The 21,601-nt window shown below is 49.4% G+C and overlaps 1 protein-coding gene across 3 annotated transcripts in view; it reads right to left on the bottom strand.

Annotated features, from left to right (window-relative positions):
* Positions 1–18,997, bottom strand: part of MYO1C (myosin IC) — a 44,584-nt gene extending 25,587 nt beyond the window's left edge. The window contains exon 1 of one of the 3 annotated variants that reach the window (XM_069089691.1): positions 18,844–18,997. In XM_069089691.1, the coding sequence (XP_068945792.1) occupies positions 18,844–18,918 (75 nt within the window). In that variant the 5' untranslated portion in view covers positions 18,919–18,997. Of the gene's footprint in view, positions 1–2,055; positions 2,384–17,336; positions 17,571–18,843 lie in introns of those variants that run through there. The other 2 variants (XM_069089693.1, XM_069089692.1) reach the window with 2 other exon arrangements.
* Positions 18,998–21,601: the final 2,604 nt, after the last annotated feature.

Here is a 21,601-nt window from a genome sequence, read left to right as displayed (position 1 = left end):
TGTTCCATCAGTGCCTGACTTAAAGTCACCCCAATATGGCTGATGTTTCTTTCAATGCCTAATACAATGTTTCTTCCATAGTAGGCATTTGGCAAATGTTTTGGGGACAGATCAATGAAGAACAAGAGCTTTTGCATAAGGAAATGATAAAATTTAAGGCAAGAAAGTAGAACCAGAGAACATTGAACACAATTAGAGCAATTTTGTACATTGATCAGCTCCAAGGGGGGGAGAGAGCCCGTGACCTCGGAGGTGGCCAACATGACCTCCTTTGGGGTAGCTCTCTTCGGAAGTTTCCTCCCTCCCCAAATCAGGCCTCCATCTGTCTCTTTGCATCTTCCCCCTACCAGGGTTCCAGCTAGTGCTCTGAGGGGGCCAGAAGAACAAAGCTAATCCCTCTCCCACCACAAAGCTGTCTCCCATTCCTTGGATGGGCCTCACTAGACCTAAGAGCCACTTTGGGCAGGTATGCAGGACCGACAAATAGTATAGAGATGATAAAGAGCAACTCCCTCTCTCTTGAGCTCCCCCAAGCATTCCTGAGGACCAGCCCTGAGCCTCTCCCTAGGCTGGAGACGTGGAAGATAAAAGCTCCCCTTATTAAGCATGCTGGATAAGTCAGACAGGGATACAAAAGACAGACGACAGGGATACAAAGGCAAAATGCAAACGATTCTCGTCCTCCAGAAACAGGGGAGGGGATGTTCACAGATCCATCAATCACCCTGTATTTACCCCAGGATCAGGCCCTGGAAATATCAGAAAAAAATACACATAGAGAATTACATGAAAACTAGACACAACATGAGTAGCAGGTAATTTGGGCAGTGGGAATCTAGAAAAGACAGACTACAGATAAATACAGGCTGTCTATACAAGACAGATACAATGATGTGGAGGCCATCACAACTAGGGGAATGAGGAAAAGTCTCCTAAGGGTTTTCACCTTCTCCCCCACTAGGTAGGTATCTAAGGGGAGAAGCCCTACTCTGCCATCTGCCCAGCCCTCCATCTCTCTTCCCTCAGGGGCTCCCCTAGAATGGCAAGGTCTGACTCAACAAGCTTTCACTGCGCCATCTGTACCCACCCCCACACAGGCTACAGGTGCCCCGTAATAGCCCTGGGGGCTATTTCATCAGAAAAAAAACAGCTGCCTCCCAGCCCATCCCCAAACCCGGAGGGGCCAGCGAGGGGCCAAAAGGGATATACTACATCACCTAGGTTCTTTCACTCTTTTATCCCCACAAGGCAGGCCTTGAAGGGCTCACTGGATTTGGAGCCCAAGGACCTGGGTTCAAATTCTAGCTGCCACTTATTACCAGTGTAATCTTGGACAAGTCACTGCACCTTACTTTGCTCATCTGATAAATGAGAGGATAGAACTTCTAAGAGCTTGGAATGTCCCTTCCAGCAGCAAGGTACAGGCCAAAGAACAGAAGAGGAGAGAGAAAAGGGGAGAGAAGTGAGGTAGGAGTGAAGGGGAAGAGAAACCCTCCCTCTGGGGGGAGGGAGGCTTCGCACTCAGTCCACCCAGCTAGATTTTGGGAAAAAGGTTTCCAGAAGGGCCTGGGCCAGAGGGAAGGGTGTGACACAGTACACACAAGCTGCTTCTGTCTGCCTCCTAAAAGGAGAGACCCCTAACCTAATGGGGAAGATAGGGTGCACATCTGGACCTGGAAGCTGCTGGAAAATTTAGGACTCCCGCTCCCCAAGTGCCAAGGAACAAGCAGTGTCCCCCTCAGACAGGAGAACCCCAGTCTGGCCTAAAGCTAAGGCTGTACTACTACCGACAGCTGGGGACCGTGCAGGGCAAAAGTCAGGGCCAGGGGCTCCCACGGGGTGCCCCCAGCTCCGGCCCCAACCATTCCCGGCCCACGGCGTTCTCCCCACCCCCAACCTCTCCCTACAACTTTTCGGGACATTTTTTCCACCCAAAATTCCTGGGCCCCGCCCGCTTCCTGCCCAAGCTACGGAGCTGGGGCGGGGGTTGGCGATAAGGGCTGGGGAGAGGAGCTCCCCGGACCCCCTCCTCGGCCCCTCCCCCGGCCCGCTCACCGAGGCTCGGTACCGCATCCTGACCCTCCCAGGCCGTCTGCCTGGGCTGCCTCCCGCACGCAAGCACCCACTCAGCTCACCGAAGGTGTCGGGCACTGGCGGGAGGGGAAGGAGAGAGGGAGGGAGGGCAGGCGGTGTCAGCTAGGGAGGGGCTGGCCCGCCCACTGCCCCCCTCCCCCGCCCGCCCGAGAGGCAGGGACCCACAAGACGGGGGAGGAGGGGGGTGCCTCTGGAGGCCTACGCCGCTGAACCCCTGGAGGGGAGATGGGTCTGGGGGACACCAGGACCAGCGAGTTGCCTCACTTCCCTGTGGGGGGTGGTGGGCTCCCGCGTCCCAGAACCTGGGGGAGGAGTTCCCAGGCCCCCTCCCCCTTTTCTCGGCCCCTCCCCCGGGCGGGGGCTCCGCCTGAGTCAGGTTTTCCAGGAGAGTAGTAGATTCCAGGGTGGGGCGAGCTCCCCGCTCCACACCATTCCAGCCGGAACCGGGGAGGCGGCCGAGTCTACGCGGACCAGGAATTCACTTCCGGACCCTAGTCTAGACCGCTACATTTTAGAAAAGGTGGGAAGGGGGTCGCTTTAGGACTTGCGCTACCCGTCTTCAAATAGTGAAGAAAAGAGAATTTCCCTCAGGACACCCCCTTTCCCCAAAGTCGAGTTCAGAGAAAAAGCTAAAAATAGAAATGTCCAAATAGGGACCGAAGCGGCCGGAGCAGGGGGCGGGGACGCGTCTTGGGAGAATGACCCTCCCCACTGACACTCCCGCCCCCAGCCGGACTCCAGGCACCCTTAAACCCACAGTGGGTTGGGAGAAGGAAGAGTAGAATTTCCAGGAAGGCTCACTCGGTTTCCCCGGGCCGGGGAGGTGAGGGTAGGTAGCGATCTCGGAATCCTACTGACCAGAAAGCCTAGAGTTTCAATTTAAGATTTGACCGGGGGCCAAAGAAATGCAGCCAGCCCCTTGTGGAGCATTTAATTAGCAGCATGACCTTGGACAAGTCACTTCTCTGGGACCCTCAGTTTCCTCATTTGTGAAGTGAAGGGGTTGGCCCGACAACACACACACGCACACACTATCCGTCTATTCAGTTCTAACCCTCCTCTTTCGAAGTTCCCTTCACTCTCCAGAGTAACTAGTGTCTTCCCCCTTCCACTTCCCCCTTTTAAGTCCACAGCCACCTAAATCCCCTCCCCCTGACAATCTCTTTGGCTAAACAGGAGGCATGGATTTAGGTCCCAGAACTCACTCAATCCTGCTGCCTTCATTCTCAGTTCCAGTTAGCTCTTCAAAATCAAAACCAAAAAACCCAGCCACCACCACAGGCCCAGAGACAGTGTGCTTCGTGGCTGACTTCGAGTTACTCCTCCCCCCACCCCAGCCTAAGACAACAAGGGGCTCTCCGGGGATTGGGGTGGTGAGAATAACAGATGCCGGGCTCCCCTTAGGAAAGGCTAATTAGCTGCAGAACAACAGGCCTGGGGAAGGGAGCCCATTAATTCCCACCCAGGTATGAGTTAACTTCCAGAAAGGTAGAAATAGGTTGACAGCTGGGAGATGGGGGACAACTCCCCCAACCCGGTCCACACACATACACCAAGTAGATGGTGAGGTGATATGGGGCCGGGAGGGGGGGATGGGCGGGGCTGAGCAAGGATGGAACAGAACCAGGAGGGGGAGGAGGAATGGTCAGATGAAGAAAGGGGATAGAACTCTTCCAGACAGATCAGAATTTCAGGATACAGAAGGGAAAGAGACTAGAGAGATCAGGTAGCCCGAACCCACCGTTTGATATATGGGGTTCAGAGGGCAAGTTATTTGTCTAAGGTCATATGATTAAAAGCAAGAAGCGGAGTTTGGATCTGAACCCTGTTCACCTCCCAGTTCGACGTTCATTCCTCCCTAACAACACACTTGATTCGCAGACAGTCATCAGAACCTGGACTGCCCCCAATCCATTTCCCATATACACCCTTCCTCACGATCTCCACATTACCCCATTGCACCAGATTGGCTGACCCGGATGGGAGTGGTTGGTCCCCACAAGAGCAGCAATAGGCTGCTGGGAATTACTGACCCTCTACCCTCCCAGGGAGATTCTACCAACTGTGGCACCAAAGCAGTTAATTACGGAGCCCAGGAGCCACGTGGTGGCTGGGGCTGGAGAGAAGGGGAGTCGAGAGGAAGTCAGCAAAGATCTCTAGGAGGGGGCGGAGACTTTGCCCTTTTCCTGAGCAAACCCGAGGGAAAGTCTGAACCCCTTCCCTTCCCCCAACCTAGACCCCAGTCTCTGGGCCCCGCCCCCTAGGGCTCAGGCTCCTCCCGCCTTCGTGGGTGGAGCTCCTTCCCGGGGTAGTTGGACAAGGGTACCGGCCACAGTCCGGAAGGCAATGGAAACCTGGAGGACGGGGCGAGCGCGGTTGTGCACCGAAGAGTGAAGGAAGGACGCCGCCCCCCCCCAGATCCAACCCGTCCGGTTCCGTCTCATCCCCCTTTCACCCCCACCCCCTCCGAAACCTAGCAGGTTCCAGAGCCCGCGTCAGGAGGATGGAATGAGGGGAATCCGAGGGGGAGGAGGGGACGTCACGCAGCGCTCCGCCGCCACGGGGGAGGGGCGGGGTAGGGGTCTGAGGGAGGGGATTCCTGCTAAGGAAAGACGGGGGTGGGGTGGGATAGCACACATTCCCGAGATTCCCGCCCCGACGGATCACCAGTCTCGGGAGAGGCCCAGCACCCACACCCAGGCCCTGCGCCCCCAGGTGCCACGAGGGTACTCTAATCGGAATTTTCAGGAAGTTCCCCAACCCCCAAATAATAAAGTACGGGCCCCAAATTGGTGGTTAGGCTATGGCTGTCCGGCAGGCAGGAGCCCAGGTGGCAATGATGACAGGGCAGGGTTTGCTGTTGGCCCCGCACACCTGCCGCAGCCCTCGCTGCGCGAAGTCGGTTTGGTTGGGTAGCTGAGACAGCAGGAGGTGGAGGGGCTCCTCGGGAAGAAGAAAATGGAGGACTGTGTGGGGAAGGGCTGCGGGAAGTTATCTGGAAGACTGCTTTGGGGTTGGAGTCATCCAATGATCACCAAGCATCTATTAAGCGCCTACTGTGTGCTAGCCCCGATCCATAAGAGTTGAAATCTCAAGTTGGGGGGAGGGGGGAATCATGCACATATATTAAGTATAGAGCAACATATAAGTAGCAGATTGGGGGGGAGGTGGTGACACAGCAGCTGGAGTGACCAGGAAACCCCTTCTGCATTAGATGGTGCTTGGAAAGTCCAGAGGAGGGCATCTAGTCCTATTCTAACTTTACAGACTAGGAAACTGAGGACCAAAGGGGGCAATGATTTACAAAGAGATTAAGGAGGCAGAGGGGGAATAAAGGGTCAGTGCTGGCTTCAGAGGAAGACCTGAGTTCAAACCCCACCTGCAAAACACTAGCTAGATGATGGGGAAGCAATTAACCTAAAGGAGCCTCAGAGGTTTCATCTGTAAAATAAAGATAATAATACCTTTTAACTCCCTGAGGATAGGGAGTGTTTTTCTATTTTCTTTTTTGCCTTTGTTTTCCCAGCATCAAGCACAGTCCTATGACACATAGGTGTTTAATGAATGCTTGTTTAATTGAATCAGACTGACCATGTAGAGTACTTCGAAAACCCTAAAGTGCTATAAAAATGTATGTTGTTTATTATTTGAATTCAGGTCCTATAAGTCCAAATCTATCAATTTTACAAGAGGGGCATTTAGGGATCTCTTGCTTGGGGAGAAGGACCATTTAGGACCAGAGATTTAGAGCTACAAGGAACCTCAGAGGCATTTGAGTCTGATTTTTTCCTTTTACAAATGAGGACACTGAGGCACAAACTGGTAAAGTGACTTGCCTAGGATCATACAGCTAGTAAGTGATTGAGGCAGAACTTTAACCCAGGTACAAGGTCAGTGCCCTATCCAGTAGGTTCCTTCATTCAGACTTTGTCAGTAGCAGGCAGTTAGATAATCTCATCACCAATCAAAAGACTCCTATCAAACCTACTATCATATCACAACTTTTGACCCCCCACCCTAATTCCATTGTTGTTGTCTTTTTTCAATCGTGTCTGACTCTTTGTGACCGCATTTGGCATTTTCTTAGCAAAGATATTGGAGCAGTTTGCCATTTCCTTCTCTAGCTCATTTTACAGATGAGGAAATTGAGGCAAACAGGGTGAAGTGACTTACCCAGGATCACACAGTAAGTGTCTGAGGCTGGATTTGAACTCAGAAAGATGAGTCTTCCTGGCTTCAGACTCAGGTCTCTATGCACTTCATCGCCTAGCATATTGGGATCCTTGGGTCATAGAATATTAGGGTGGCTTGTAGTACAGTGGAAAGAACTTGGGCTTGAAGTCAGATGCCCTGGGTTCAAATCCCATTACTGATGCTTACTGCCTTTGTGATACTGAGCTTGTTTCTGGGCCTCAGCTCCTCATCTGGCAAATGAATATGGCCTCAGTGGCCTCTTCAGGCTCTAGATCTAAAGTTCTTTGACCCCAGGAATCTTAGAGCTCCTCTGGCTCAACCCCCTCCCAAGACAGGAATCCTTTCCATCAATTGCCTGATAGCTGGCCATCCAGCTTCTGGACCCTGTCATCAGAATGGAGGAGCTGAAAGCCAAACCTGAGGACTTGGACTTTCTGCCTGCTCAAACCTGCAAAAGTCACTCTGCCCCTACTCTGGGCCTCAGTTTCCTTCTCTGTAAAAATGAGGGGGGGAGGGAAGCTGGACTCTTCCGATTGATATGAGGAGTCCTTCCCAACCTAGTTCCAGCTGACTTTTACAGACTTGTTACATCATGTTCCCTTTCTGACAGTCCAGCCCCCTGGCATACCTGCTGCTCCTCATATGAAGCAGACATCTCCCCATGCAAGGGCTGGTCACCATGCCTGGAATGCGCTTTCTCTTGACTTCTTCCTCTTAAGAGTCCTTAAAATCTCTAGGACTTTCTACACAGGGCCTTTCTGGATTACCCCCCCCCCCAAAGCTACTAGGCTCTCCATAATTACTTTGTATTTATGGGTCATATGGTTTTCCTTTACAGAATGGGGACTGTTTCATATTTGCCTCTGCCTCCCCAGCACCTCAAACAGTATCTGGCATCTGGGGATTAAGAAATGCTTGTTTATTAGGTTAATGATTTTTTTTTTGAGAGGAGAGGGCAGGGCAGTTGGAGTTAAGTGACTTGCCCAAGGTCACACAGCTAGTAAATGTTAAGTGTCTGAGGCTGGATTTTAACTCGGGTCCTCCTGACTCCAGAGCCAGTGCTCTTTTCACTGTGCCACCTAGCTGCCCCTAGGTTAATGATCTTGAGATGGACAGGCAGCTGGAAAGAGCACTGGGAGCCACCCACATCAAGAGAGATGCAGACTCCATTCCCTGTGACAAGCCACATGGCCCCTGTGAACCCCAGATTCCTTCTTTGGAAAGTAGAGCGTCTGCATCACAGGGTTGCCGTAACAATGATGATGAAGCTGATAACATTAATATCACAGTAACTACCATTTACATGGAGCTTTAAGGTTTGCAAAGTACTTTACAGATATTGTCTCATTTGATCCTTACAACAACCCTGGGAAATAGGCGCTGTTATGATCCTGTTTTACAGTTGAAGAAACTGAGGCAGATAGAGGTTAAGTAACCTGCCCAGGGTCACATAGCTAGTAAATGTCTAAGACTGGATTTGAACTGAGTTCTTCTGGAGTCCAGGTCCAGCACTCTTTCTACTTTGGCACTCAGCTGTGTCATCAAATGAGATGATATATGTCAAACTTCAGCACACCAGATACAGCGAACAGCCATTAATACGTATTATCTTGATCAGGGCATATGATTTCATCTGGTGTGGAAACTTCAGATGCACATGAGAAACCTCTGTAATATATAACTGGAGATTTGCCTGGGGCACTTCCCCAGCTCCCAGAACATACGTTAGAAACAGCACTCAAACTCAGGACTTCCTGTTTCTCTGTCCGCTATGCCACACTGCCTCTCTGTTAAGGACAGACAATAGCTAACATTTGTATGGTGCTTTATAATAGGTATTTCTAGTATATAGATATATGTTTTTTTTCTCTTCTGGGTCTTTGTTTCTTCATCTGTAAAATGAGGATAAAAATAACACCTAGGGTTGTTGCAAGAATAAAATTTTACATATATGTTATTATCTAAGTTATATAGTTTGTTTATAATTATATATACGTATATTTATATATTTATTCCTCATTTTACAGATGAAAAACGGAGACCCAGAAGTGAAGTGATTTACCCCTGGTCACACAATTAGTATATTTGTTAAGAGGTTGTAAACCCCTCCTTTCCCCTAGTTCTTCATATCTTATCTCCTCAGGATCATTCCTCATTCTCACCTCCTTTGCTCCTGTCTCTGATGAAAAGTTGGCTCTTCTCCTTATTCAGGTCCATCCCAGAGGCAGCTAGGTGGTAATGGATAGAGCACCGGCCCCAGAGCCAGGAGGACCTGAGTTCAAATTTGGCCCCAGATGCTTACTAGCTGTGTGACCCTAGCCAAGTCACTCAACACCAATTACCCACTAGAAAATAAAACCCATTCCTCTTCTTGATAAATCCCATCCCTTCCCTTCTCCTTCACCAACAGACCCCTTTAGTCATCCCCCTTCTTTTTTTTTCTTATCTTCAATCTATCTTCACCCATTGAAGGTTCCTGTCTTGCTGACATCCTTTATAACCTCTGTTATGGCTTTAAGCTACTGCCCTCCTCCCTTTCACTGTCAAACTCCTAGAAAAAGCTGTCATCTGCCCTGGTTGTCTCTACTTCCTCTTTTTACACTCACTTCCCAAATCCTGGCAAGCTCAATCTGGCTTCTAACTCCACCACTCGAATGAAGCTGCTCTCTAAAGATTTCTTACTGGTTAAACTCAGTGGCCTTTTCCCAGTCCTCATCCTTCTTGATCTTTCTAAGCAGCACTTACTATTGCTAACCCTTCCCTCCTTTCTGCTACTCTTTCTACCCTCAGTTTTCTTTTTTTTAATTTAATTTTTTTTTGCCTTTTGGAGGGCAATTGGGGTTAAGTAACTTGCCCAAGGTTACAGGGCTAGGTTTTTTTTTGTGTGTCTGAGGCCGGAACTGAACTTGGGTCCTCCTGACCCTGGGGCGGGTGCTTTACTCACTGTGCCACCTAGCTGCCCCCTACCCTTGATTTTCTAGTGTCTGTTCTCTGGGGATTTCTCCTTGCAGTCTTTCTGGCTGGATCAGCACACATTGGCCCTCACCCTCTTTATGGGTGTGCTGAAGATCTCTGCCTTGGGCCCTCCTCTCTCTTGGTGATCTCATCAGGTATCACAGGTTCAATGACTCCAAAATCCACATAAGCAGTCCTCATCTCTCTTCTATACTTGGGTCCCTCATTGAACTGTCCACTTAGAAGTCCCAAAAGGACCTCGAACTCAACATGGCCAAAGTGGGGCTCCTTGTCATCTGCCTTCCCAAATCCATCCCTCTTCCCAACTTCTCTGTTCCTGGCAAGGGCAATGCCATCACCATCTATCCCTTGAGTCACTCAGATTCAAAGCCTGAAAGTCATTCTCACTTCCTCACTCTCACTCAGCATCCAATCTGTCGTCAAGTCTTGTCGTTGTTTGTCCTTCATTCTCAAAGAGGACCATGACATCAGCGAAGTGATGCCATGATTTTCAAGTGAATTGGATGTAAGTGAGGCAGGGCTGTGCAAAGTCACCAGCCTCACTTTCTGCTCCAAAGCCATCTGGGTCCAGTCGCCAGATATTAGATCAGGATGAATGGAGATGGCCCTGGATATAGTGGGGGACCTTGGCTTTTTGAAGCTAAGGTCTTTAACAGGTCTCAGTTTGACCAAGGCAACACCCATTCAGTGATTAAGACCAGGAAAGGAGGCAGAGAATGGCCTTTTTCACCTAGTCAGAATTGACCTCCAAATCATGTCCACCAACACAGCCTTCATTGGCCTCATTCAGGTTCTCATTACCTTTTTCACGGACGATTGTAATAGCTTCCTGGTTGGTGTCCCTGCCAGTCTCTCCAGCTCTTTCTCCACCTGGCTGCCAAAGGACTATCACCAAAATACAGGTGGGAGCAAGTCACTCCCCCTGCTTGAGAAGCTGCTACCAGGACAGAATAAAAAATGCCTGTTTGACATTTAAGACTATTTACAATCTTAGTCCAACTTTTCTGGACTGATTTCACATTATTCTCCCATCATGCAATTTATATTCCAGCCAAACTAGCTGAGTATTAGTTGGTATTTCCTCTCTTGACTTTGCATGGCTGTCCCCTAGGCCTGGAATGCTCTCCCTGCTTACCTCCATCGCTTAGGAGATCTAGCTCCCTTCATTTCTGAGCTAAAGTGGCATCTCCAAGAGGCCTTCACTGATCGCCTATTCCTAAAAGTAACTACTAATAATAGCAATAGAGCGAGTGCTTTAAGGTTTGTAAAGGGCTATACAAATATTATCTCATCCTCCCAATAACTCTGGAAGGTAGGAGCTGTTATAATCCCCATTTTACAGTTGAGGAAACTGAGGCAAATAGAGGTTTGCCAGTCAATAAATATTTGCTAAATGCCTACTATGTGCCAGACATTGTGCTAAGTGTTGGGGGCATGAAAAGAGGCAAAAGACAATCCTGGATCTCAAGGAGCTGACAATACAGTGGATTAAGGTTCAGTGATTGGTCCAGGGCCACCTGACTCCAGGCCTAGTATCTATCCATGGTGCCTCCTAGCTACTATTCTTGCTCCCAGAAACTACTTTGTATAGATTTTGTGTCTTCGATCCCAACACTTGTATCCACAATCCCAATATCTGTGAAACTGTTATTGCCTCCCTGTGGCATGTGTATCATGAGAACAGAGACTGTTTAATGGTTTATTTTGGAAACAAGGGCAATGTCTAGCACATAGTAGGTACTCAAAATCAAATTCATACAATTCCAAAAGACTCACGATAGAAAATGTCTTCCACATCCAGAGAAAGAACAACAGAATCTGAATGCAAAGCAAAGCAGACGATTTTCTCTGTTTTTTCTTTCTCGTGGATTTTCCCTTTTGTTCTGATTCGTCTTTCACAACATGACTAATGTGGAGATATGTTTAATAAGATTGTACATGTATCACCTATATCACATTACTTGCTGTCTTAGGAAGGGGGAAAGGGGAGGAAGGAGGGAGAAAAAACCCTGAAACTTAGAACCTTATAAAAGTGAACATTGAAAACTATCTTTCACGTAATTGGTAAAAAGGAAATACTATTGGGAGGAGGGGAATTGAATTCATAGGGTCATAGGATTCCTGACTCTAAAGTCAGACTTCCACCTACTGCCTCTCATTATTATTCCTTAGTAATTAAAGTCCTTCCAACTCTAAAACCTGCCATTCCATGACTCCTAAGTCCCTGGAGAGGCACCCAGATTTCACTAAGGAGGAGACAAGTGACTGCTTTCTTCTGATACCTTCTATTCATAGAGTAGTTAGTCTTAAACTTGGACTCACAGGGCCTGAGTTCAAATGCAGCTTAAGTGAAAGCTACAAATTCTACTAAGAGTAAAACACTTAAGCTCTCTGGGCCCCAGTTTCCTCATCTGCAAAATTAGGGGGGCTGGTGAATTAGATGAATCCTTAGGTTCCTTCCAGTTCTAGAGCCTGAAGGCCACCATAGAAGCCAAGACTGATTCTCACTAGTATTCACCACCTCCTAGGCTCTCCCATTTTCCATTTGAGCAGTACTGTCCCTCTCACTGTGGGGATGGTTCCTCAAACACATAATAGGTTAAGGCTACAAAGCATAGTAAGAGGGCGTTATTGGACTGAATGTAGATGGTAAGGCAGGGAGGAAGATAACACCTGAAACATGAATTCTCAGTACAAGGTAGGAACTAGGACCCACAAGTTGGAAGCTGCAATGCAGATTTCACCTTGATGTGGGGAAAACGACCTACTGTCCAAAAGTGGAAGCAGCTGCCTCACAGGTAGTGAGTTCCCCCTCACTTGAAGTATTTAAGTAGAAGCTAGAGAAAGGATTTGGTCAAATAGGGAAGCTAGGTGGCACTGTAGTGGATAGAACACTGAGCCTGGAAACAGGAAGACTCATCTTCATGAGTTCAAATCTGACCTCAGATACTGTATGACCCTGGGGAAGTCACTTCACTCTGTTTGCCTCAGTTTCCTCACCTGTAAAATGAGCTGGAGAAGGAAATAGCAAAACACTCCAGTATCTCTGCCAAGAAAACCCCAATGGGGTCATGAAGAGTCAGAAAGGACCGAACAAGAGATCAAGTGAGACGAGGAACATGTAAAGCTTAGCCAATCTTACAGGGCTGGCCCCAGGGCAGAGTTAAGAAAAGGGCCTGAAGTAGAAGGAGGCTCTGGCTGCAGAATCCTACAGTCCTATCAGACATGGCAGTTATATTGGTTTGGCTGAACTCATTTCTCTTCATCTTCACTACAAAGAATGGCTCACTGGTAAGGGGAAGGGAGACAGAGAGAGATTCCGAAATGAAGGTGATGTTAAAAACAATAAGCCTCAACGAAGAGATTTTTTTAATCGGAAGGTTTGACAAATTGTGCAAATTAAAAAACCTTTCAAACACTATATAAACCTCGTTGTTATCAGAGGGATTTTTAATGGGGGATGGGACTAGATTCTAGGTTCCAATCAAACTGACCTACTGTAATAGTAATGGAATTTAAAGATCCCCCTGTAATTGGCTTGGTTTTTGGATTGATTGTGTTAAAACCCAGAGCTTGTGAATCCCACTTGTGGGATGGATTGCTGACATGAAAAGAGAGGGCTGAACTGGGAAGAGCTGGTGATTTTAGAGAGACATAAGCAGAGAGAGAGGCAGAAGAATTTTTTGGAAGCAGCATCCTGGAGGCAGAAATGGAGAGGATTGCTGAGGGCCAGTTTGAACTGCCCAGGACTTTTTAGAGCTGTCAAGGACTGAGGAGACACAGCTATTATGCTGGTACTTTGTCTGTCTGTTTTGATGTTGTTTTGCCAGATTCGTCCACTGGTAAAGGCCAATGCTGTTGTTGCAGAGATTCTGGAACCTTGCTGTTGGTTCAGAGCTCCTGAGACTGTTCTGCAGACAGAGAGTGAATTGAACCCACTGGTGAAGGCAAATGCTGTTGTTGCAGAGGTCCTGGAACCTTGCTGTTGGTTCAGAAACCCTGAAGAAGGATTTTCTTGTTGTATGTTTACAGAAATCCTGTAAGATCTGCTTACTCAGATACTCAGCACCACACCCAGAAATAACTGGCCGTGTAACCTTGAGCAAGTTACTTAACCCCGATTGCTTAAAAAAAATTTTTTTTTAAAAGAGGGTTTTGCTAATGTTTTCTGGGGTCCTAGGACTGTTCTGCAGACAGAGAATGAATTAATGAGGACACTGGCAATGTACCTTGTGGCCTTGCTAAGCTTTGTCACCCCAGGAACAAAGATTGCTGAGAACTTGCCTCAGGTCAAGATGAAGAAAAGACTTTTCTTTGGGTATTAAACGCTTAAGCTTGTTGTAATTCTGGGGTAGATTCAATTGTGATCCATGGGTGGGGAACTTTTGACTTTTTTGTGCTCTGTGATGGACCAAATGAATGTATGTTACTTATGATTGGAAATTAATCTCCATTTGAGAAGAGGGGCTTTGTGGTTGACTAAATGAATGTACTGCCTAGGGGTGGAGTTGTACTTAGTAGAGGGTCTTTGGGATTGACTAAGTGAATTATAATGTCCAGGGGTGGAATATACTTGGAGAGTATTGAATTACACTTGGTGAATGCTGTATTTTGAATTATGCTATATTTTGATTTTCTCTGTTCTTAATTTGTCACTGAATAAAATGGAGATCACCTATGCTGGTATTTTGAAACTTGGGAAGTTGCCTTTGCTTGGCATTACACCTACTTCCCATTCCCAGTACCTGACATTCTTCACACCACTTCCATGCCTTTGCCCAGGCTGTACACCATGCCTGATGTACCTTCCCTCCTTATCTCCACCTCTTTGAATCCCTTAGAGTAGAGAGAAATGAACGAGTCATCTCTTTCCTGAGCACCCTCCCTGGCCATATCTAGAGACCTTTCCTGATAACTCTAGTTGTTAGTATTATCTCCCCCCCACCCCACCCCCCCAAAAAAAATCACCTTGGTTTTAATTTGGATGGATTTTGGATTGACTTATAAGTGCACATGTTGTTTTCCCATAATATAAGGTAAGGTTCTTGGGACAGGGGTAGGTTCTGTTCTATTGTTCTCAAACTCCCCCCCGCCACCCCCTTTCCCGCCCCAGTGCCTGGCATTCAGAGTTGGAGACTGGGCTTGTGATTGGTATAGATAGGGAACTCTTAGATGGGACAAATCCATCTACCAATATAGGTAGGCACCTCTGCAATGTAGTCTTAGTGACTTGCTCAGGTTCACACAACAAGTATGTATGTCAGAAGTATACCTGGAACAAATGGGAGAATTTCATCAAAGCTTAATGAATCAGATTGATTAGATGTTCTCAGATATTCTTTCCAGGCAGACATGCCCACTGAGCATCCCCTACTCCTCACTAACCCCCAAGCAACACCCCTTCCTTCATATCACAGTGGAAGAGCTCAAAGATGAAACCAAGAGGGATTTTTATAGCAAAGTTCAAAGATGAAATCTGAAGGAATTTTTAGAGTAAAGTGGGCATTCCTGCCCTCTGACTCTTTCCCCAACCCGATCCTAGCTCTTTTGACAAAGCTGGTCCACTACTATCAGAGGATGAGGAATGACAAGTCAGTGATCCTCCCCACCCCCTTCTCCAGGAGTATCTTGGACTTATACCCAGGCCAAGAGTGCTGAGTCTCCTTCCCTCATGCCTCTGGGTATTTGAGAGAACAGGAGATGCCCTAGTGACAGAATGTTAGAGGCACTAAGGGAGGGGCAAGACAGCTGACCAAACCTAGAGACCTCCATCTCTCTCTAGGGAGTGGAAACATATTTGCCCTGTGGTCCAGTCCCCTCTTCAAATCCTTTTTGGACCCAGGCCAGTCCCCAGTGATAACTCCACAGGCATGTTTCCTCCTCCAACAAAGTTGGAAGGGGTATATCACTGCATCTGAGAAAGGCTAGAAGCAAGGGAACCAGACTGGGGCCAAGGGAGGTGGTGATAGGAATGAGGGGCAGGAGTGAGGACCTGAAGGAAGATGACATTGCGAAAAGATTTTACAGGGGACCAGGGCCCTCTTTGTAATTGAAGTGCCCAAAAAAGCACAAGAGTCTGGGTTAGAAGACATCTAAGGCCCCCTCCAACTCTGACATTCTGGAATGAACAGCAATAACTGACATTTGTGGCTTAGAGACTCGGAAAGCATTTCGTGCATGTGACATGAGAGGGATTGTGGAGTATAATGGATGAGACACCTAGCAGTTGATTCAGGAAGATGTGGGTTCCAGTCGTCCAGACACTTAACTAACTGATTGGGTAAGTCACCTGATCTCTCAATGCATACACCAGACAATATTCCAAGGTTAATCAGCAAAGGTGCTAACCAGCATTGTCTGACAATGCTATTTCATCACTCAGGAGTTCTCCATAGCCATGAAATCACAGGACCACTTCCTATCTCTTCCCATCCATTATCTCATTTGACTCCTATATCAACCCAGTAAGGCAGGAAGAAAGAGGACTCCCAGGGAGGAAACCCCCTCCCTCTACCAATGTGGATCAGCATCTTCCTGGGAAATTTCTAGGTTAGACAGTTGCCTGGGATCACCAAGAGGATAATTCCACGTGGTTGAATCATTTCAGTCCTATTTGTTGTGAGCCTATTTGGGGTTTCCTTGACAAACATACTGGAACAGTTCCTTCTCCAACTTATTTTACAGGTGAAGAACTGAGGCAAACAGAGTTAAGTGACTTACCCCGGATCACAGCTAGTAAGTGTCTAAAGCTGGATTTGAACTCAAAAGGATGAGTCTTCCTGTTTCTAGGTGCAGCATCCCATCCACTGCATCACCTAGCTGCCCTGCTAATTCCATAGGGTCAGAGGTTTAGAGCCAAGAAGGGACCTTAGAGGTCTTTGAGTTCCACCTCCTTAAGTAATAGCAGAGGAAACTAAGTCCCCAAGAAAGGTGAAGTGACTTTTCCTGGGTCACAGGGCCAGTATGGATCACAGCCTAAACCATTCTGAAGCTTTCTATCCATTAAACCACCCTGTCTCCCAAGGCAGGTGCTTCAAGTAGGAAGAAAGTCAAGCTCAGTCAGGAAGTATGTGTCAGGATTCTGACTTGGATCTCTCCTGACTCCAGATTCCTCTCTTTGTATCCCATCTGTAGGTGGTCTGTTACTAACTAGTTAGGGGACCATGGACAGGTCACTTAGATGTTCTTGGCTTTAGTTTCCTCCTCTGCAAAAGCTTCAGTGTCTTTATTTGGTACCCAGGATGGGCAGAGCCCTGTATAGCAGGTATTGGGGGGGGGGTTCAAAGTTTGGAGGGCACCAGATGAGGAGATGGACTCTGAGGGTCTTTCCAGCTCTTATAGCCATCCCGTAGTTCCCTGATTCAATAACTGGAGGGGGAAATGACTTGAAGAGTGCTATCAAGAAGGGGAGGTGAACAGGGAGATAAAGAAGGAATAAAAAAATGGAGGTAAGAGATCCAGGGATGAAAAAAGGACACGGAAGTCTGGCAAGAATGGGATGACTGGGAGAAAAAGGGAGGGAACAGCCAAGGGGCATGTGGGAGTCAGGGAACCCAGCTTAGCCTAGGAAAGAGGGAAGACTAAGCCAGCAGGTAGGGGTAGAGTAGAGGAGAGGAGGAAGGGGAGAGCCCCTGACATCTCCCATATCTCCCCTTTTATGAGCCAGAAAACTAAGTCTACAAAGTGGCACTAAGTACAACGAGCCGGGTATACCCAGAGGATCTAGCCAAGGCCCTCCTGGCAGTTGATCAGGCAAGTGGAGGGTCTGGGTCACCAGGTCTCAGCCCGGGGTGGGACTGGCAGCCGGCCACACCCCACCCACCCCACCCCACCTCGTGGCCTGCCCCGCGCACTTTCCCCTACATTGGGCGGGCAAGGAGGCGCTCCCCACCACCCCCACTCCCGCCAGCCCTGGTCCTTCTCTGGTAGCCCGCTCCCGCCCTGCCCACCCTGCCCCCAGCCATCGCAGCCCCAGCCCGCGTTGCTGCCCCCGGCCGGAAGCTCCCCACAATCACCTGCAGCCCCCCCGGCCCCGGCCCCAGCGAGCCCGCTCGCCTGCGCCTTGTACCCACCCGGCTGTTGCGGCTGGCTGGCAGCGGCGGGCGGCGGGGTTCGGGTCCGGCTCTGGAGCGAGGCTGGGACTGGGGGCCGCCGCAGTGTCCTGCAGCCGGGGGAGCCCGGCTCCGAGAGTCAGCGGCCCGGCCACTCCCCCAGCCAGGGCCCGGCGGCGGTGGGGGACAGCAGCTCTCTGCCTGGCGTCATCCCGGCCAGCTCCCCGGGATCCGCGAGCTGGCGCGCGCGCGCGCACACTCATACACACGCGCGCACACACACACACACACACTCACACACACACAAACACACATACACACAGGGACACGCACCCCGCCCCCAGTCCCACCCCTCATCAGGCCCTGCCCCTGGTCTGGCTCCTCCCGCCCTTCCCCCCTTCGGCCCTGCCCCCTTCCCTCTTCTCGGCTCCATTCCCCAGCTCTGGCTCTGATATATATATATATTTTAAAAGGCAGACTGACATCTAAACGTCCCCCACCCCCGAACAGTCGCAGGTACCCCGGCACCTACCCCCCTTCCCTGAACAGTCGTCTAAGGGGCCCAGAGACACACAATCATACATAAAACACGCTGGAGAGTTCCCCGCGCAACCTTCCCAAGGGGAACCCAGCTTCTCTGAGAGGCTGACGTGGGGTTGGGACCTCCATCACCAACCCTTCTCCCAACCCTATCCCATCCCATGGCAGCTCAGGCAGCCCAGAGTCCAGGGGTCTTCCGAAGCTTGGGTCACTGCTGCGCCTTTCCTCCCTAACACCACCCACCACCACACACGTACCAAAGGGCAGAGGTAAACTCCTTTCACTACCCAGAAAAAGGGGCAAACAGGTTTGTTCCCCATCCCCGTCTCCTAACTGACTCAGAAGGAACAACCCTGATCATCCCTAGGATTTCTAGAACTCTTGGGTAGAGGGAACAATGGACCCAAAACGAAGCGTTTTGATCAGGGTTCTAGGCTTGGAGTGGGAGGGGACCTTAAAGCTCACCTGGTCTCCCCCTCTCCCATGTTGTTAAAGATGAGGAAACTGTCCTTGAGAGAGACAAAGTGACTTGCCCCACGTCACGCGGAATAAATAGCAAAGCCGGGGCTCAGTTCTGAGTCTGTATCCAATGTTCTTGCCCTGTGCTGCCCCCTCTTTGTCCCAGTAGGTCGATCCCTTTTTCCAGATCAGGGCTGTTTTTTTTTTTTACAAACCTTTTCCAGATTTGAAGCAGGACATAGAGTCCCTTTCTCCATTCCCCGCCTCCCCCCCTCCACCTCCCAGGTCAGTGGAGGACTTCATTTCTGGAGAGGAACAGCCGAAGAAACCTCTTCCCATCTTCCCCCAACGCAGACCCATCAGTCACTTCATTTGGCATGAACACCCTTTTCTTTCCTTTCTCCACAAGGGTACTGAACTCCTAGGTGCCCCTCTAGGAAATTCCCATCCTTTTCCTCTCAGAGGAGAACACATAACAGTGTGTTGGATAGTGTCACCCCCCCTTCTTGCATTCTCCCAACTGACTTACATTTCTGCAGGTGCCATGGGGGTAGACCACTCGGATGATCTCCCCTGTAGGGATGAGCTCCACTTGCAGTGCCATCTTAGCCCCCCTGAATGCCCAGGCCTCCTAGCTGAGAGCCAGGGCCTGTGCCCTCTGCCTCCTGCTGCTTCAGTAGCTAGGAATTTATGGCCTCAGTCAGGGCTTGCCACTTGGGCTAGGTTCAACTCTGGCCCCAGGGGATGTGGCCAAGTCCGGCTCCTCAGGACGCAGCCGGACAGTGGCCCCAGGGCTGGGGCTGAGAGCAGGAAAGGGAAGAGCTGATAGGGGCTAAGGAAATGCCTGCTGCCCCAGGTAACCAAGGGGAATGATGAGGCCCCCCCCCCACACACACACACCATGAGATTCAGTGCTTCCGGGCAAGAGGAGGGTGGGACATCCCTCTCTCTAGCTCCCATGCCACTCCCATGACTTGGGTCTTTCCTACTCAGTCCCAGGAGTCCAGGAGCTTAGAAGCTTTCCATTCTTATCTAGGAGGGAAGTAGCAGAACAGAATGGCATAGGTCAGGCCACTGGGGCCTCAAAGGGCAGACAGCAAATTCTTTCCCAGCTGTGTACCCCACTACCTGCCTGATGATCTACAAGCAATTGGAGAGACTGGTAGCAGATCTATAACTAAGCAAGGTAACCAGGGCTTTGTCCCAGGGCATCCACACCGAGGCGTCTCATTCTCCCTCCAGGAGTCTTGAGTAACTTTGAACCTTGGTTCTTCACAGTGCTCTGCTGTAAGGCATCAACCCCGTCACCCTTGCCCTCAACTTCTCCCAAGCCTGATTTTTCTCCTAACCCTTTCAGGGAAGACAACCTCTGGAGTTAGTAAAAGCCTATCTCCCAGCACAAGTACACCTGGGGCTGGATTAAAATCGGTAACTCTTATCTTCACTCATCCTTCCCTCCAATCTGAGTGACCTCAATGCCAAAGACCTATATAGCAACCACCACCACCACTGACGTGTTTTTGGCTTGGGTGAAAGAATTCCTCATTGCTTCTGTGGCAGGAGGGAAGAAGGGTCAATGGAGGTCTGACATCTGGCCTTTCCCACTGAATCCTAGGGCCTCGAGTTCCCTCCCCCCCAATTCTCTGGTGAGCATCCTTAGGTTGTATGGCTCTTCTTCCCTCCCCTTCGGGCCCACACCCCAATGTTCCTGTTTTCCCTCTCCATTTTCATTGTTGTTAAATCACAGCTGACATTTTCCTGGCCTGGATTGGAGCCCTTAGGACTTTTGGCTGTTCCTCGTAGGAAGTGAGAAGAGGAAGTAGAGGGGGAAATCACCTTTCCCAGATGGAGGAAAGGCTGGAGCCTGGGAGATAGGGGCTCTCGAAGCAGTGAAACATTTCTTTCAGCCCCCTCCCTCAAAACGACACAAGACACCCCACTCTATTCCTCCCCCCTCACCCCCTGAAGCTTCTCCCTCCCAGGAAAGGCCAGTAGTTTCCTTCCTCTGGGAAGCACATCCATCCAAAAGCAGGTTCATTCCTGGCGGCCACACAATGGCCCTTATCAGACTAGGGAGTCGGGTCCCAGAAAAGTGAACGGACACCAAGTCTCGGGCACTTCCTGTTTCCACAAAGAAGGCAGGGCTAGGCTCAGAGCCGCCGCATATCCTGATTAGGGAGGGGGGAAGATGTCATCCCCCACCAGCTCTCCCCTATCTCAATTAGAGCAAGCCTCACCCCTTCCATCTTGCACAGAATCCTATTAACAGAAGGGATGTCTGTGTGCAGAGACTTGAACTGGTGACATAAGGGGGTGGGGTGAAAAAGTGGAGAAAATGAAAAGGGCAGACAGACCAAACAGAGACAAACGAAGTGAAAGAAAATCCAAATTGGAAAATTAACAATAAAATTAGCCAACTTGGAAGTCACTCCTGAGTTCTATGGCTATCCGAAACTGGCCAACTACTCTGGGCAAGGGTCATGGGACCTCTGAGATCCCTTCCAGTTTGTGCAGTTTGTGGATGATGGGATGGACCAAAGTCACAGAGAGGCAGAGGTGTTGGGGTAGACAGAACACAGGATTTGGCTACACAGGCCCGGAAGCCAAATCCCCTGGGAGATGTCAGAGTGGGCCTGTTTCCTAACCTGGAAAGAAGGCTGGCCTAGCTCATTAAGGTCTCTTGCAGCTCCAAACCTATGACCCCATGAATAGTTGGGACAAGATAAAGTAAGTGTTCAGGAGACTGGCCTCTCATCACAATGGAGAGCAGATTTTAATGACTACGTGGGAAAGTGTTTTTTAAGACCTTAAAATGCTATACAAATGATAACAATGATTAGTAGACCAAGAGGCCTGGAACCTTTCCCAAAACTGGTCTTGCCCTTTTGGCCAACACATTTTTCCTGCCCCTTGTCCCCAGCCTGAGCTGGGGATTTGGAACCAATACACAATGTAGGGTGAGATTTTTTCGAGTTAGATCTAAGAGAGAGAATTTTAAGGATGAGGTGGAAGAACACAGAAGGATGACATGGGGAGATGAGGACACAACAGACCAAGCACAAAGAGGGGACAGACAGGAATATAGGAAATGGAGGGGATCATATGAAGGAACAGGGCTCCTTCGGATGGGGAAGGTGGGACACAGGGCAAATGCAGAGTGACTCGATCGGCTTGTTTCAGCCAAAGGCTAGACTAAGATACCAGGGAGTAGAATGGGAGACCCAAAGGTGGGAATTCAGGGTGTCTCTGGTCCCCATTAAGTACTTTCCTGGGTTTTCCAAGCTTCA

The sequence above is a fragment of the Petaurus breviceps genome, unplaced genomic scaffold, assembly GCF_028583685.1.
Source record: "Petaurus breviceps papuanus isolate PSGF00001 unplaced genomic scaffold, PetGlider_PUasm1.0 186, whole genome shotgun sequence".
In the NCBI taxonomy this organism is placed as follows: Eukaryota; Metazoa; Chordata; class Mammalia; order Diprotodontia; family Petauridae; genus Petaurus; species Petaurus breviceps.
The sequence above is the reverse complement of the archived record's forward strand: the minus strand, read 5'-3'. Positions and strand labels throughout refer to the sequence as shown.